The sequence below is a fragment of the Diplotaxodon limnothrissa genome, linkage group LG2, assembly GCF_057381915.1.
Source record: "Diplotaxodon limnothrissa isolate DT_005_m linkage group LG2, D_limnothrissa_male_GT1.1, whole genome shotgun sequence".
NCBI classification, from domain to species: Eukaryota; Metazoa; Chordata; class Actinopteri; order Cichliformes; family Cichlidae; genus Diplotaxodon; species Diplotaxodon limnothrissa.
In genome coordinates this window covers 38,381,121-38,398,800 of record NC_140597.1, presented here as the reverse complement: position 1 = coordinate 38,398,800, position 17,680 = coordinate 38,381,121, and the positions used below count along the sequence as shown (strand labels likewise).

The 17,680-nt window shown below is 39.6% G+C and overlaps 1 protein-coding gene across 7 annotated transcripts in view; it reads left to right on the top strand.

Annotated features, from left to right (window-relative positions):
• The window catches only part of diaph2 (diaphanous-related formin 2), a 378,450-nt gene that overhangs the window by 190,785 nt on the left and 169,985 nt on the right, over positions 1-17,680 (top strand). For all 7 annotated transcript variants that reach the window (XM_085363442.1, XM_085363427.1, XM_085363433.1 and 4 more), the window contains 2 exons: positions 11,835-11,936; positions 16,370-16,464. In XM_085363442.1, coding sequence (XP_085219568.1) covers positions 11,835-11,936; positions 16,370-16,464 — 197 coding nt within the window. The remainder of the gene's footprint in view (positions 1-11,834; positions 11,937-16,369; positions 16,465-17,680) is intronic.

Here is a 17,680-nt window from a genome sequence, read left to right as displayed (position 1 = left end):
CCTTTCTCGCTAAACAAAGGTTGGATATGATTATCTGCACTGCATAACATGCAATGTCAAGGCCTTCATACTAGCCAAATAATTACAGGTTATCAGCTTTTGATGGCACAAAATTATAATAAGGAACTTTTCAATTATATATAAAGGTGTCCATTTTACATGTGCATTGAGAGTATTGAGATCAGCTCTCAATACTCAGTCATTAAACTCTCCTGTTGCTCCAGGGTGTTTTTAGTTGCTCCTCACAATTATGCTTTTTAGGTCTCTTATGGATCCTTTAGTGGCCAGCAGCATGGAGTGATTTTACTAACAGAATGTACCACAAGGCCATACAATCTTTGTTTGTGTGTAAGCATGTTACAACGCAGGCTTTCCGAGTACCAAAAACAGCAATATCCAGATTGCTCACATTTTTCATTTTGACTCTCCTGGTATCTTATATGTTACCTGGTTGTTTCTCATTTTGCACGTGTTATTACTCCATGTGTAATTAGGTGAATCTCAACCCAGTACTATATTTAAAAGTCTGAAACAGATATAAAAAAAAGCAGCAGCATGATAGTTGTTCTTATTCAAGGATTAATACTGTAGGGAAACAACACACACTATAAAATCTAGTGCTGAAAATAAAATAAGTGTAGCTGGATGCAATCATAACACAATGGTCATCATTCGGTGTTAGCAAGTAAGAGGAGACATCAGATGAATCAAAGAAACAAGCTACGGAAATATAAAGTATTAGAAATATAAATATAATAGAGCGGAAGGAGAAAAGAGGAGAAAGAGAAATGATCCTTGTAAACCTCGAGGCAGGTGAGGAGCTCAGCAGCTGTGGTTTTGGGAGTTTAATGTAGTTCACGACTGAGCGCCTCTCTTTACACTCATGTTCTCTTTGCCTCGATTTACCTCAATTCTCAGATGCTGCGTGGCGCATCTTTAATCAGGGTACGTCTGCGTTCACTCCTTCACATTCCCACAACATGCTATTCTGCAGCTGTGTGAAGAATAGCCATCAGATAGTGACAGGATTGAAACTGTAAACATGTAGCTTTGAGAAACGCTTTTGTGTTTTTATGCACGTATGGAAGGGGGAACACATATACATTAGTGGCAACCGCATAACCAGCTGTCCTTTAAGTAATAGGGATCTTACAATCACACTGTATTTTCCTATCCCTGTGCTGATTGCCAAGGATAAACCTATTGCTATTAACAAGTGTGAAGTCAAGCTGCCAGGAAAAGAAAAAGTCATTTCCCCCTCCTCTTGTCCTCATCTCTCTGCAAACCTTGACATTTTCCAGCACAGAAATGTGAAGTATTTCTTAAGTCCTTTCACGCCTCAGTAGACAAATTGGATCAACCTATCGGTTAACCTTCACAAGAAGAAGAGATAATACTTGAGCGCATTTCTTAAAAATAAAACATAAGCATGGACATCTTTTCCTTGTTTGACAACCGTTCATACACCAGTCTTCTTACCATTTTGTTTAGACATATGTTGCCTGTAAGTTTGAGTTTTTAAGCAGTAGTGGTTACAAAGAGAGCTTACAGTTGCATAAGCTGATCTGTCATAACTTTTTAGCCATTAGTCTAAATGCTATAGACTTTTTACAAGTTGCATCTTGATCTGAGGACTTGAAAAGAAGATATATCTATTGTGGCGTGGTGGTAGCACAAGGGTATTTCTTGCCATTTCACGACAGGAAGTGTTTTGGTATAAACCTCATGGTCAGCTGGATCCTGTTGGGGTAGACGCTTGCATGTTCTCCCTGTATCAGTGTGAGTTTTCTCCAGACACTCTAGTTTACTCCCACAGTCCAAAGACATGCTTGTTAGGTCAACTGGTAATTTGAAACATTGGGTGTAGGTGTGGAAGCAAGTGTGACTGGTTGTCTGTCTCTTTGTGTTAGCACTGCAGTGCATTTGTCCACAGTGTACTCTGCCGCTTGCCTGATAGGGCGCAGATGGATGGATATATTCATAGTGTCACAACCTAAGCAAAAGCACACGCAAATGCAGTAAAAATGCAGTTTACAATAAAGATGCCCTGAGACAAAATGCAAATGAAAATAAAACACTTCTTTTTCTTCTTTGTTGAGCATCCTATTTTCATCCTGAAATAATGAACAAGCAATCACAAAAAGAAAAGAACTGGGGTACCCATGAGAGAGAGAGAGAAAGGGGAAAGAATAACTGCTTTATAAAGAGAAAAAAAAGACAGATTATGTTCTGTCAGCTGACAAATGTACAAAATGCAACCCTGTCGAATATACTCAGAAAGTAGGACAGTCACTGCGCACACAACCCAAGCAGTGTTTTTCTCTATTAGACAGTAGAAATCCCAGAAAACAAAGAAACAAACAAAAAAGTAGTAACTTAAAAAGCACAATTAGTCTTTGTGCTAGAGGAATGCATTTAATTTCAAAGATGAGACCCTAAATGGAGTGCCTAAACTGCAATTTGAGTATTCAGAAAGACTCAAGATTTTATTTATTTATTGACATTTGATGATAAACCACATTTCATTTTATACCTCTACAGTAAACACATTAAATCCTACATGTGAATATGACAGTCATTGGTTTAGCTACGGCTTTTTTCTGCTGCTTTTGCTTTTTAAGAGTCTCTCTGAAGGCCCACAAGTAAAACTGACATCCGTATTGTCTTGTAGCCTCCAGTGAGACAGCCCACAAACATCTTTCCTTGTATTCCTTTTAAAAGTGACCAGCAGTACAGGTGCACGTCCTAAAATCTCCAACTATTTCAGCTTCTTTAAGTGTACTCGCTGGGCTTGGTCCAGTGCAGCATTGAACTGGTGGAGGTAATAGAGACCACAGGGACATCAGTAATCCTACCAGTTGTCCAAGGAACAGACTTAGTTTCAAATCTCTATTCTTCGTCCCCCTCATAGTCATACAAGCTGAGCTTCAGCGTCGTCTCCTGAATGCTAAAGTTTTGACTGCGTGACAGGGTCTTAAAGAGACGGCAGGTGCAGTCATTTGGACCATCAGCTAGTGCCTTCCCACCAGCGCCCAAGCGTGTTGGGTCACAACAAAGTGCTTTGGCATAACCAGAGAAAGGTTTCTCAGAACTGATTGGATGTCAGGCTCAATCCATTCACTGCCCCCAGGAGCATGTCTCCATGACCAATTTAAGAGAAAGAGTTGGAGCCTTCCCACACTCCCCTGCCTGTGAGAGAGGCCAATAGTCATTTGTAGATGTGTGCAGATTAACTACACGTGTTAAAAGGCGACACCAAGCCCCAGGTGATTAACGGTGCTCAGAGTTACTGATTCTTTTTCTCAGGGTTTGTTGTTGTTTTTGTTTTGTTTTGTTTTTAAATTGTATGTAGTTGATGGTAATGTTTTACTGTGTGTTTTGAACGGCACCATCATTTCTCCTCCCTGCATAAATATCCTCAGTATATTAGATGAATTATTGACTGTGCTAAACTATGTGGATGCTTCCAGTTTGGATAAGAGTTTAGGTAAATCAAACTGACACCATCTGTCTCTGGATTCATAACATCTTTTGTACTCTTAAATAGATCCTAGATATACCCCCAAATTACAACAATAGTACACTACCAGTTAAGTATGTAATTATATATAAATATGTATAATCTTGTTATTCCTGCTTTAACTGACAAAAACTTACAATTTTTATGGGAAATATACACCATTTGCAAAGTCCAGGGCACTAAGGGAGATCTGTCTTGTCTCAATTGGAAGAGGAGGTGTTTTTCTCCCTGGGCTCTGCTCCAGGCCCAGCTGCATACCTTCCACCGTGGGCTTAGCCTCTCCCTGCATACTGAAAACATCACTGGCCATAGGTCAAAGCGTCACTCTGCAGGACTCATCCTGCATTCTGTACACACACCTTTTATTTAGACATCTCGGATAATCAGAACCAGATGCTTTCAGATAGTAGAGCCGGTAACTCGAGAGAACTATTGTGAGCTTGAAAACTCATATCGTCATTTATGACTCAGGGTGCGCATACATATTTTCTGGAAGTGTGTTTTGACACAGTGGTGTGCTCACACTAATATTTAACACCCTATCCACAGTTACCATCATCATAATCATTATTAGCCACTTCCCCCTCTCCCTGTTATCATTAGGCATGATGATGATTGCATGGTTGAGAGCTACATCTACATCTCTCTCTCCCACCCAACTGCAGCTTCATTCTCATGGCTAACCTTGAGCTGAAGAGTCTTTCTAAAATAAAATCATCTTCAACATTTTAGTTATGTCAAGGTTAGAACCTAGCAAAGGAAAAAGGTGCTTGAATTTGTTCTCTTGCTGCTAAGAGATCTGGTTTTCCCAATCCACAGGGAACAATTGGTCTAATAAAAAAGAGTAAAGATGTATATTCATGCAAATGTCACGTGTTAATCGCAGTGTGAGTATTCTGTTTTAACAAGGCTGAGTTTGAATGGGGGGGGATGGGGCTTTTTTGGCGTTTTCATGGTCCAAAAGTGTGTACTCGGGGGGGTTGGTATTCACACAGTGGTTTGACTTTGGCTTTGAGAGTGAGACATCTGTGAGCCTTTGTGTATTAGAGAAACTTAGTCATGGATTTCATTGGTCATATGTTAAGTTTAATTCTTGAGTGTGTGCTCTGTTTTTTTTTTCTGTTTTCTCTAATTAGACGCTGAAAAGTCTTTACCCTCTCATAAGACATTTAACTGGGCTCCTGCTCATTATAATTTACTCCACAATTGATAAGACAGCAAGCATGAATTGGTGCTACCTTCACTGTATCCATGCCATTCACCCCACCAAAATGTTTTACAGAGTGATTGTTTTAAACAGAGATGCTGAACATGAAAGGAATTTGCTGGCTACTTTGCGATCTGTGTACACACCACGCCTCTGTGGAATTGTTTTTTCTGTGACTGAGGCCAGTGACTTTTCCTCAGAATGCATCTCCTTTAGACAAACTGGCAGCTCTCCAGTAGCTCAATCCTCAGTGTGAGTCCCTGAGATGGAGGACAGGGCACATGTTTGCAGGCAGATTGCACATTTGAAGGAATAAATTGCTTTGTAGAGGACCAGACTCCACATTGCCTGTTCCACTCTGTGTTCTTTTGCCTTTAAATATGTTTGTCGAAGACCTGTCATCTGCAGTTTTCTGTTATTTCTTTTCAAGGCCCGCTTATTTTCTGGTGACTGGTGCTGGGGCTCAGCCGGATGGTCTGTGTCCGGAAGTGAACATGTGGTAGTGTTTAGCTTTGTAATGCCCTGGGTTTTATGGACATCTTGAGGGAGATATTGCATGGAAGGCACCCAGGATAGTGTTTCTGGGCCAGCAAACAGACTGGATATCCAAGTGTTGGAGAACTCTTGTTATCACAGAGTTTCCCAAGGGTATACCTCAGTCCAAGGCCCACAGAGAAGGCTTAACATGGAAGCCAAGTCATCTTTAATAGGCCAAGTCGTTTTTTTTCCTGCTCAAACATTCACGTATTTTGTTCGTTAAAACCTCTATCAATTTGGTGACTCCTTTTGGCATGGAGCAAGCTTTAACTCCCCCTCAGTTAATGTAATGTGTTACAATTACAGTCACCAGAGGATTCTCTTCATGTGGTTCTGCTGGCGCCAGCAGAATTTCCATGTGTTTTGTTTAAACATGATTTCAAAACATTTCCTCCCCGACAGTCTTCTCAAATCTTTTCAGCCTTGCAAGTTAAGATGTAACAACAAATCCATGTGAATTAAAACTACTTTTCACTGGTACATTTTCCATACTAAACTTACACAACCCATGTCATGTCAAAAGCATTTGACCCTGTTGTTTGCCTTGGAGAAGAATACGGCCCAAGAATAAGCTTCCTGAAAGTTGAGCTTTAGATAGTACAGTAGGGTGCAAATTTCAATAAACGTTTCTTCCTTCTTTCATGAACTGAGTACTCTCGATGAAAAATGTATTCCTCACCCAGACCATCGCCCAATTTTACCAAATAGCAATAATTACATGATTATATTAGCTTTTAATTAGAATTCTGTTATCACTACGTGTTCATCTGACTGCCTGACACAGAAATAATGCATCTATGTGATAGGACTCCATTGTACACAGAAGCGAGGGAACCAACAAGCTGCCAAGAAACCTCCAACATTGTTCCCGCCACAAATGGTGCTTCGCTGCATGATTGCTTGAAAGATTCCATTAACAAATATAACTGTGTGCATGAAAGATGTCATTGTTGTGAAAGTATTAAATTTTAGCCACTGGGCAAGTAATAAAACACGTCTAAATATTGACACAGGGTTTGATCAGCTGCTGTGGCCCTACACAGTTATGCAGGTTAAGCTTTCTTGGCAGAAAAGGAGTCACACACATTCCCAAAGTTGGATTTTGGTGGAAATAAAAAGTAAAACTTTTGTCAAAATGTAACTTTGTCTCAAGCCATGTGGAGTTTGGAATATTTAGTAACTATCTGACAGCTCCTGTGTTTTGAACACATGTACAGAACTTCTTTATTGTTGCGGCCAACCATCTGGTTATATGCCACCTATAGTCATCCTCCCCACACACCTGGGACTCCAACTAGTGTGGCAGCTTGAATGTGTGCAAGCCCTCCAGGGCCCATCAGTCCACATGCAGTGCCCAGAGGAAACATGTGACATGTGGCATAATTGAGTCAGCCAGCAAATGCTGTTGCAGAAATCAGCCTAGTGATGCCACTACTCAGTGCCCAGTGGGAGAGCTCTGAGCCGTATAGATGGTTTTAGAAAAAAAAAAATGCCTGTTTCATAGAGCTGGGCGATATATCGAGTTTTTAAAACATATCGATATATTTTTATACGAGATATAAGATGTGACAATATCCTTTATATCGATATAGTCTATGTTACGTTATAATTATAGTTGTGGAGCCGCAAGTTTGCCTCTCTTTCGTCCACTTTTGTCTCTACGCAACGTTACTCCGCCTCGCCTTCACTGAAGACAACTCCCCCTCCTCCCCCATCGCTTCACGTGCAGGCAGCGACAAGACGGACACGGCAAATCTCCGTTAACGAGTTACTGCGCATCGCCCCATGCGTGGGGCTGGACGGCGTCAACGTGCTAACGAGCTAAACATGCTAACGAGCTAACAGCGCTAACCCTAAAATCCTTTCATTCTCTCAAAAGTTGATAGCGCGCCTTATGTATGAATTCTGGTTGTGCTTGATGGCCGCGAACCGATTTTATGTGGTACACGGCGCTCAGCAATCTGTCAAAAATGTTTGAGTACGACTTTGGTAAGCTACGGAGCTGCACCGCTTAATAGATTGTCGGCGCATTACGGCTACCGAGGAGCTTCGCGGAGTGATACGTACTGTGCATCAACGTAATATTACCGTATTGTGTGTGTATAAGGACCATAAATGGCACCTGTAAGAGACGTGGTTATGAAGCGGATTTCAAACTCCAGGCTATCAGTCACACAGTAAAACTTGGGAACAGAGCAGCTGTGAAATCTGTCTTTGTTATTACGCTCAGCGTCTTTTAGTTTACATTTTGACTGCACAATTGTGAGCTCTTTGTTTAGCACAAAAACAACCTTGTTTTCTTTTATTTATGGAGCATTATTATTTAATGAATTCTCATAATTTAATTTTGAGTAATTTTTCATGTACATCTGTGCTGTATGTTAATAAAAGTGCCTGTGTGACATCTGGGACACAGCTTTGACTAAGAACTCTCTTTTTGTTCTTACTTTATGGCTTAAAAAAAAAAAATCGAGATATATATCTTATATCGCCATCCAGCTAAAAAATATCGAGATATGAATTTTGGGTCATATCGCCCAGCCCTACTGTTTCATATTATAGAGGGCACTGTTTTTATGTTTAAATTGATATAGCACAAGGCCCTTGGGACTAGGGTAAAGACAGCTAAGGCACTGACCAAAATGGCCGGGATCTCCTTGTTGAGAATTTGAGGTACTGAAATGAGAGATTCAAGAGGCCGTGTGGAAAATGTGGAGGTTGAAAAGAACACTTTGGTGCCAAAAAGCAGCCTCCTCATGGCTCAGTTTGCTCTCTGTCTATGGGGCATTGTTTCCTCGTATTTTCATTTATTTATTTATTTCCTCCTCCTCAGATCCTTTGTTCGTGCCACATAGGAAATGAAGGATGATTTCTTTGTTGGTTACTGGCCCTGCACTGTATATTGGATTTGTTGTTTTTTAACTCATTAATATTTTTTTTTGCGTCTGTTTTCTTTGAGGAATTCAGACGTTCTGGCATGACATAAGAGAGAGAGATAGATAGATATTAGTAATTATTTTTAGTTACTAGTACACAGTGTACAGTAGTACATCCATCCATCCATCCATCCATCTTCATCCGCTTTGTCCGGGGCCGGGTCGCGGGGGCAGCAGCCTAAGCAAAGAGGCCCAGACCTCCCTCTGCCCAGCCACCTCCTCCAGCTTATCCGGGGGAATACCAAGGCGTTCCCAGGCCAGCCGAGAGATATAATCTCTCCAGCGTGTCCTTGGTCTGCCCCGGGGCCTCCTCCCGGTGGGACATGCCTGGAACACCTCACCCAGGAGGCGCCCAGGGGGGCATCCTTGTCAGATGCCCGAACCACCTCAGCTGGCTCCTTTCGATGTGGAGCAGCAGCTGCTCTACTCTGAGCCCCTCCTGGATGGCCGAACTTCTCACCCTATCTCTAAGGGAGAGGCCAGCCACCCTTCGGAGGAAGCTCATTTCTGCCGCTTGTATCCGCGATCTCGTTCTTTCGGTCACTACCCACAGCTCGTGGCCATAGGTGAGGGTAGGGACGTAGATCGACCGGTAAATTGAGAGCTTCGCTTTTACACTCAGCTCCCTCTTCACCACGACGGACCGGTGCAGCGTCCGCATTACTGCAGCTGCAGCCCCAATCCGTCTGTCGATCTCCGGCTCCCTTCTCCCATCACTCGCGAACAAGACCCCGAGATACTTGAACTCCTCCACTTGTGGCAGGAACTCATCCCCGACCCGGAGTGGGCACTCCACCCTTTTCCGGCTGAGAACCATGGCCTCAGATTTGGAGGTGCTGATCCTCATTCCCGCTGCTTCACACTCGGCTGCGAACCGTTCCAGTGCGAGCTGGAGGCCTTCACCCGATGAAGCCAACAGAACCACATCATCTGCAAAAATCAGAGATGAGATTCTGAGGCCACCAAAGCGAAAGCCCTCCGCCACTTGGCTGCGCCTAGAAATCCTGTCCATAAAAATTATGAACAGAACCGGTACAGTAGTACAGTAAAATAAAAATAATTTCATTATTTAATTACTTTGTAGAACAGTCATTTATTACTTTTGGCTTTTTCAGTAGTGCTATTGCGTTCTTCCTAATTACTTGTAATTGTTAATAAAGGTACCTTCCTGGCAAAGATTAAACTAAAACACTATCCATTAAAATATTGAAATAAAGTGGGATTTTCTCTTATGACATTAACTTAACTGCAAGTATGTATGAGGGTTGTGCCTTGTGTAAAACACTTAAAACACAGCCACTAATGAATTGGCTAACATCCTCTTCCTAAATGCATTTATGAATTCTCAAGTCCCACGTCTCACCCTTTCTGTTGGCATGTGCACACTCGTGTATTATATTGCAAGTTAAAGTGCTGTGTCCTACAGCCTCCTGAAGGATCACGCTATTATTTTGACAGAAAATCAAACCATAATACTTTGTGTAGCATTTGTATTATAGGTACAGCGTTTTACCAGTAGTAAACAACTGCATCCCAAATGTCATGTGCATCCTTGAAAGCACTTGAGTTAGGCAGGTGCCTTTAGCATTCCTTCTTCTGGCTGCCCAGGAGATGTTGCTTCTTTGAGTCTTTCTTCAAATATGCAAGCCTGCGCTGAGGGAGCAGATTGTTTGTTCTAGATTTCCTGGGAGACTCCCACCTTGGGCTTAAACTGAGCAGTTGTGATGATTAGCAACAAAGTGTGCTGCCTCTCATAAACCACTGGGGGAGAGCGAAGGATCTAAGGAATCTTCTTTCTCATGTTGCTGCATTTTTATTCTGAAGTCTCTCCTGTACTGTAATTACAGTTTAACAGATTTAGGTGGACACAGTTGTTAAAGTTGTCTGACAGTGCGCCTGAATTCCACCACAGAGGCTTGTTTTGTATGAATAAAGTAGAATTACGTTCAGTATTAGCAAATTCTCTGTGAAATCTCACAGCCAACTAAGTTATTAGGTACTGGTCTTATTATTTTGGACTTTTTGGACATTTGATAATTGTGATAGTGCTGTCTACCGTTATGCTATTTTTCCCCAGCTTCAATAACATAGTTGAGACAAACATTAACCTCCTAAGGCCCGAACTCTTCCACGGCAGCATTTTTAATTTCTCTTTGATATTTGGGCATATTGGGGCCCGATGAATGTAAAAACAAAGAATTACCAGATTTTTTCTTTTTATCTTATTTTTGTTTTTAAGAAAAATCAGAGCCACAAATGAGGATATTCATTTAAAATGTTGATAGAACAGTAGCAGCATAATGTCCTCGTAAGTGGATCTCAGGCCCTTGTAGAGCAAAATTGAGTATTTTAGTCTAATTAACCCAAAATGTGATGTCCACATATGTGGACGCAGGTCCCAGGAGGTTAAAATGCTTTGATCATGAGCAGATTTCTTCTTTCTGAAACACATCTGAGCATTTAAAGTCCAGCAGGTGATAAATTCATAAAAATAATTCATCATGACATTTAAAGAGTTTAGTTTGCCAAACAAAGTAGAAAAAAGGAGTAGCATGTGTATGATTCTGTCCCCTGCAGGCTCATGTTTTTAGACAAATTGGGTGTTACTGCAGTACTGTTATTGTGGTGTTTCCCCAGTGTGCAGACTCAATAATCTGTCCATTATGAAAACATAGGGTCTCGTCATTCTTAGACAAATTCGTCTATTGTGTTCAGTCACAGACTTAATACTATTTTTTGGGATTTGTGGGGGCTAACACAATAATCTTCCTGGCTCTAGGAAGTTAACAGGCAGGGCCTAAGGGAAGGAGCGGTGCTTATCAACCATCTACCCACTGTCACAATGACAAAAGTGTTGGCACATGCAAATGAAGATAGGAAAGTTGTCTGCAAGACTTTCCTCTGATGCTGCAGATGATTATATTGCCTATTATGTAGTTCCACTTTTATGTTTAAGGTTGCTAACATCAATCAGTTCTGCCTATCACCAACCTTATATGACATATGTTAAGGACTGCAGAAAGCAATGCATTCAAATCAGTTCCACTGTAGAGTTTCCATGTATTGCTGCTTATGTGTATAAAATGGCAAAACCATGCACATTTGTGAACATTTTTACCTATTGAAGGTTTATTTATTTAATGTAACACATTTAGAATCGGTGTGACTGTTTCGTATATATTCAGTCATTTATTTTAGGTTTTCACATTAAGTGTAGAATACATCACAGGCTGATCAGTTAGATTACCTGCCAAATGTTTCAGCAGTAGCTGATTAGCTTTTGCCTTTTGTCTAGAGAAAAAAGATGCAGGACCAAAATACTACTTTCCGGGTACTGAAGCAATGGTTTTTAATTGGTTTATGCCATCTGTTGGCATCTAACGCATGTTGTCCTGTACGCTTACTTTTAATATGCATTGAGATTCTAATGTATGTAAATTAATTATTTTTCTATGTTTTGAGAAATGGTGGAAAAATGTTGTTTAATGTCATTCAATTCTTGCTTTTATATAATGGTGATTGCAGTTAGCTTCAAAATTGAGCTTAATAGTATGCTCTTGTCCCCAAAATGAGTATTTATTATGTTATGTATCTATATATCTACGTATGTAATATTTCTTTTTTTTTATTGCAGCAAGAAAAGACCTGAAGGATGAAAATGAAGAAAAAGTGCCACAATTTAAGAAAAAGGCAAAAGAGCTTCGTATCTTGGATGCCAAGACTGCACAGAATCTTTGTAAGTAGATGCAGTTATTTGTCCTACAGAAATGAACCATAACCATAACTGAATGTTCTTCCTCAGTAAGGATGGTGTTTTGTTGAGTTTTTTTAATTGGTATGTAGTGTTTTATTTGCGTCCAAGCCTTTTGATTTGTAAAGCACATTTTTGTTAGAACTGAATACTGAAATTACATGTAGGTGTTTAAAATCACTTGTGGCCGCGAGTAGCCTGTTTACCTAGTACAGGTGTATTAAGTCACCTTCCAGGCTTCTTCTTATTTTGCTCTTCAGTTAACATGCAAATGATCTAGAAAAAACAGACAGAACTCCTACTCCTTCTTCTTTAAATAGTGTGTGTGCTTGTTAGCATATCTGCCTGTCTGAAAGATTTGGTATAATATAGCTCAGAGTGACAATATAGATCATAACACCTCAACAAATATGAATGTCACATGTTAAGATTATGCCAGTCAGTTGGTGCTTGCTTGTGTAGGCTCTCTCTAAGTACTCCGAGACATGTGTGTTGGGCCGTAGGTGTGAGTGTGAATGAATTGTATGACCAGCAATCAATCTAGAGTGTCTCCTGCCTTTTGCCCCATAACTCTCAAAATAGGCTCCAGTCCCATGATGAAATACAAGTGGTTAAAAAATGGATTAATGTTTAGATTGCAGTCCACTCATTTGTTTACATGTGTCTTTTACACTGTTGTTATTTAAGCAGAAAGGGTGAGAATTGTAAACAAGTGATGACATATTCCATAAATAGAGATGTGATAAATTACTTAAATTTGCTAAATATTGAGCACAAGTTTGAAACACAGAAGCCTGTTTGCTGCATTTGTATGATTCTGCGTTGACACATACTACAGCATCATAGATCATATTCTGTGCGTGCCTCTGAGTTCCCTTTACAGTTTTGATGTTTAGTAGTTTTGAAGGTCCGGTGACTGAGATATGTAGGTAGTTGTAATGTAAATACCATGTTATGTATTGTGGTATAGCAATCATGCGTACCAAAGTCTGATCATTTGAACTTATATTAAGCTTAATGTTGGCTTTTGACTTTAGGGTCAGCCCAAATTAGAGAAATTAACTTTTTGATTATTTGAATGTACATATGAACCTTGTTTAAGAATCATGAAAAGCTGAAAGCTAGTAAATTCAAATTTCAATGAAAAACTAACATATGTTCTTTAACATTTCATATTGCAAATATTTTAAATACAAGAGAGAAGTTGACCAAAGTTAAATTACTACTTAATGTTTAAGAAAATTGTTCATTACAGTGGCCTGCTATTGTACTGAATGTATACATCACACCTTGCAATAATGGTCTTAAGACTTAAATGGTGTTGCATAGACATTTTTTGGGGGGGGTTGCAGTTAATGTATAGAAGCTTTGACATAGTGTAGCCCTAAAATCTTAAACTATATATATATATATATATGTATATATGTATATACTCTCTCTTCAAAGTTCTTTTCAACTTTTCCTTACAGTACTTGTCATCTATCGGTCTTGTGCCGGTATTTAGCCTTAGATGGAGATATATATATATATATATTAGGGGTGCAACGATACACAAAATTCACGGTTCGGTTCGATACTTTGGTGTCACGGTTCGGTATTTTAACTCAAAACTACAGTTTTTAGATTTAATGTTGCTGAAACAACAAAATAATAAAAAAAAAAGGTAAATGGTAAATGGACTGGTTCTTATATAGCGCTTTTCTACTCTTCTGAGCACTCAAAGTGCTTTATATAAATCTATCTGATCGAGAAATCACTCATCTTTGGAAAAGAGAGTTTATTACAGAGAATATGCTGGCCTGAAACCGAATTTAATAAACTCATAAAGGCAACGTAAACAGATTTTTAAAAATAAGGCTTACACTTAGTTAGCTTACTAATAATAATTACAGTAGCTTGTCAAGACAATGTACTACAGTTCATATGAATTTTAATCTTATTCAGTATGTCAGGTGCTTCAAGAGTAGTAAATCTCCTACTCAATATACTTCCCCAACTGGAACAAAAAAGTACTCGGCACAATGCTTTTCTCTCTTTTATCACTTTTCTCTGCCGCTGTTTTTTTTTTTTTTAACACAGCTTGTGCACAATGTAGCAGCTGTATAAAGAGAATTAATAAATGGAAAACCGACATAAAATGCATACTTAATTTAAAATTAGCAAATAAAGCTGGATTACACGGGCAAGAAAATATTAAAATATAAAAAAATATAAAAAATATATATTTTATATATAATGTTTAAGAATTCATGTATTAAAACGGGATGATATATGTACCAACTGGTTTCTCAGTGAAGAGTTCCTGCAATTCTGCTTAGAACTAGAAACCATTGAAAACCAATTGTTTCCACAAAAATAATTAATGCACAAACAGAATTCCAACGCATTTCAGAAAGTAAACTTGCAGGGCAGCATGCCACCTGTTTTCACTTCCATTGGAGATATTTAGGTTTTGTCAGAGTCTGGTGTGCTATATTCACTACTTTTTTTTACTATACATGCAATTTTAACATCTTCATGTGCACTTTGTCTCTATTCTTGCTGGAGAAGAGAGTTGAGAGATTTAAGTCCAGAGGGACACTTAGAGGTGGGGTCTGCCTCAGTGAGAGAGTGTTGTGAGAGGAGATACAAACCCTGCGTTCTTGTATTTCCTGAAAGAGAAAAAGGACTGAAAAAAACTCAGCATAGAGCTACGATACTTAATAAATTTATTAGACCACCTTTCATAAAAACCAAGAAAACACAGATATTTAAAAAATCTGTCAAAAATGAGTTTAAAGCTAAAAATCATATTGTTACTTATTAGACAAACAGAATTCATGTTTATATTGCTCAAATTAATTCATCGAGCATAACGTTCAACTATTCAAACTATTTTTTTCTTTTCAGGAAAATAAATAACTTCAATTTGACGCCTTAATAAAAAAATAATGATGTGTGTTTCCCTTTTTTATATTTTTTTGAAAAACAGTACATTTGAAAATTCATGGATAACAACAGTAATTATATCACAGCATTAAAAATGTCATGTCGATTAAAGTGCTTCCACATGCTGACGGATTAACCGTTACAGAAACATAAAATGATTTTGATAATTACCAATGCTATTCATTTAGAGCAGCTATGCCATAAACCGTACATTGCGTGGTCTACTACATTTGCTGTTGTATCTCTATAGATGTAGTATCACTTATAGTATCGCTTTCTATCCCTTTTCAACAGTACAGAAAATGGAACATAAGAATCAGATGTTTGATTCCCGTATCAGTAATGCAGTAATGCAAAGCTCCTTTGTATACAAACTAAAACGAAAAATACACCTCAGTGCACCTGGAAAAACACATACATACTAATCCTCATGGGGGAATGTGCAGGTGCAATTTTCTGCTAAATTGTGCACCAAAACGGCATTGTGCTGCTGAATCTCATCAACACACCTACACCTACACCATCACAGGAAATAAGAACCAGGTGCCAGCCGATAGCACCAAATGTTGGATTTTCTGCCTGGAACTTTTTTTTTTGCCTTCCCATCTACGTTTCCCTCACTTTGAATCTCCAATGTGTCCTAGTATCCAATACATATGACCTATGAAGGGCGACTCTTAAGAGAACTCAGTACTGAATATCCAGCTGTAGGTCTATTGAAGAGGCAATACAAAGCAAAGACAATGTGCTTTATATGACAAAAAATGTTGAGCTGAGGAAAGGTAGGTATATTATGTAGTGAAACCAGAAAATGATGCTAGATGTTATGGGACTAAAGCTCTACAACACTATATCGTAAATCAAAGTGATAGCAACGGCGTGTTATGCTTTGACTGACTTAAACGCAGTAAATACTCTGTATATTAAGTAGCAGTAGACTATGAAGAGCTGAAAAAAGGACGCACTCCTTCTCTGTTGCACGTCACATACAGACATCAGGTCCCAGTGCTTCAGTAGTTAAGCAGCTGTTGAGTGACTCTCCTCCAACTCATTACCAAACCTCCATGTGTGACTTCCACCTGGATACACCATCAGCTCCACTTTTCAATGTAGCCACCCCACCTGGAGTGTGAAACAGCCATGAGGCTTTGCCCTGAGGCAAATTCACTGGGCACCTTTGTATCCACCCTTACAAAAGCATGTAGCTGTTCACATGACACAAACACTCCTACAGCTAATTAAAAATATTCTCATTATTAGTATTGTTATTATTACCTGTCACTCTTTTACGTGTTGTTGTTAAATCTTGATTTTTCTTTCCTGTCCAGCTTTTGTGACACAGACTATCCAGTCGAAAGGCTTAAAATGCATTAGTTTTTCCAAGTGGAAAGTTAGGTCTGTGGTCATTTTGTGCTGAAATGTCTCTTTGAAGCCTGCAGTCTAATAAAAAAGGGAGAGGAAATGACTCTTTTCTGTCTACATCACAACAGCAATTTTCTTGGGCTCGTTCCGCCTGCCTTATGAAGAGATCCGGGACATTGTGCTCCAGGTAGACGAGGAGAGACTGAGTGAATCACTCATCCAGGTAAGACTGATACTCAGTGTGGTGCGTAAGTACCCCCCTTCCCCCCATTTTTCCTTTCTTTTTTACCCTTCTCTGTTACTTTGCAGTTTCTAAAAAATGTGTGAACTTTGTGTGTGTGGAGACCTGGTGTGGTCTCTTTTTTTTTTTTTTTTTGCACAAGTCAGTCGTCTCATTTTCATGTGGACCATAGAGACCCACCCTTTATCCTATTACAATGGATGGAGAAGGTGAAGGCTTGGCAAAGTCTCCTCAACTCCACCCCCATCTCGTCTTGTCTTTGTTTTAAACCATGATTAATGAGCTTTCTAAAGGCTACTTGTTTTTTTCTATTTTATTTTTCACTGTCTCAAAAAAAAAACCATTAATTGAAAACAAGGTGGATGCACTTGAGGTGAAGATGCATCACTGTGCAGCCTGAGCCTCAATCTGCACTAACATTTCTTGCACTGTCCTTGTGAGTAAAGCAGCATGTTGGCTTTTATTACTGTTTTATTTCTGCAGTAGGAGGTGTGTACCCTAGGGGTGAGTAGCAAATAGAACATTTGATTTCAGTATAATCTTGGCAGTGATACACTGCTTTCTGTGCATGAGTGTGTACAGAAGTCTTCCCCCCCCCCCCCCCCCCCCCCCCTTTTCTTTACTTGACAACCAGGAGTGGACATTGTTGAAGTGGCTGCTGATTTCAAGCTTAGGTCCAGAGAAAGGGGGAAAAGTTCCCACTAGCTCGAAGGGTGTCCTGTGGTGTCTGGCATTGGGACAGTTGATCTATTGGGTCCTGTGGTTGTGAGGTGGGCTTCTTTGGATTGCGTTTGCTCTGACACATCCTGTAGATGCTCAGTCAGATCAGTGTCATGTGTTCCTCAAGTCATTCCTGGCCAATGAGCTGGATCACACTGCTTTTGTGTTAAAGTTCTAGTGTGGTCTCAGAATGCAGCTGTGGTGTGGAGGTGGGTGATTACTTGGTTTGCACCAATGTTTAGTAAGGGAGCACATGTGCCAACATAACGCCCACATAATTCCCAGGAAAAAACTTCCCCAGTATAGCTGTGCAAAGTAACAATGTGATTAATGTTATTCAATTCACTTGAAAGTGGTCTTAATGTTGCTTCTGGTTGGTATATTGTATATACCAGTATATATCCTTTACCACCAAAACTTGCACGATTTGTACATCAACTAATGTAAATCCTGCAAAATCAACCCTTAAACTGACTAG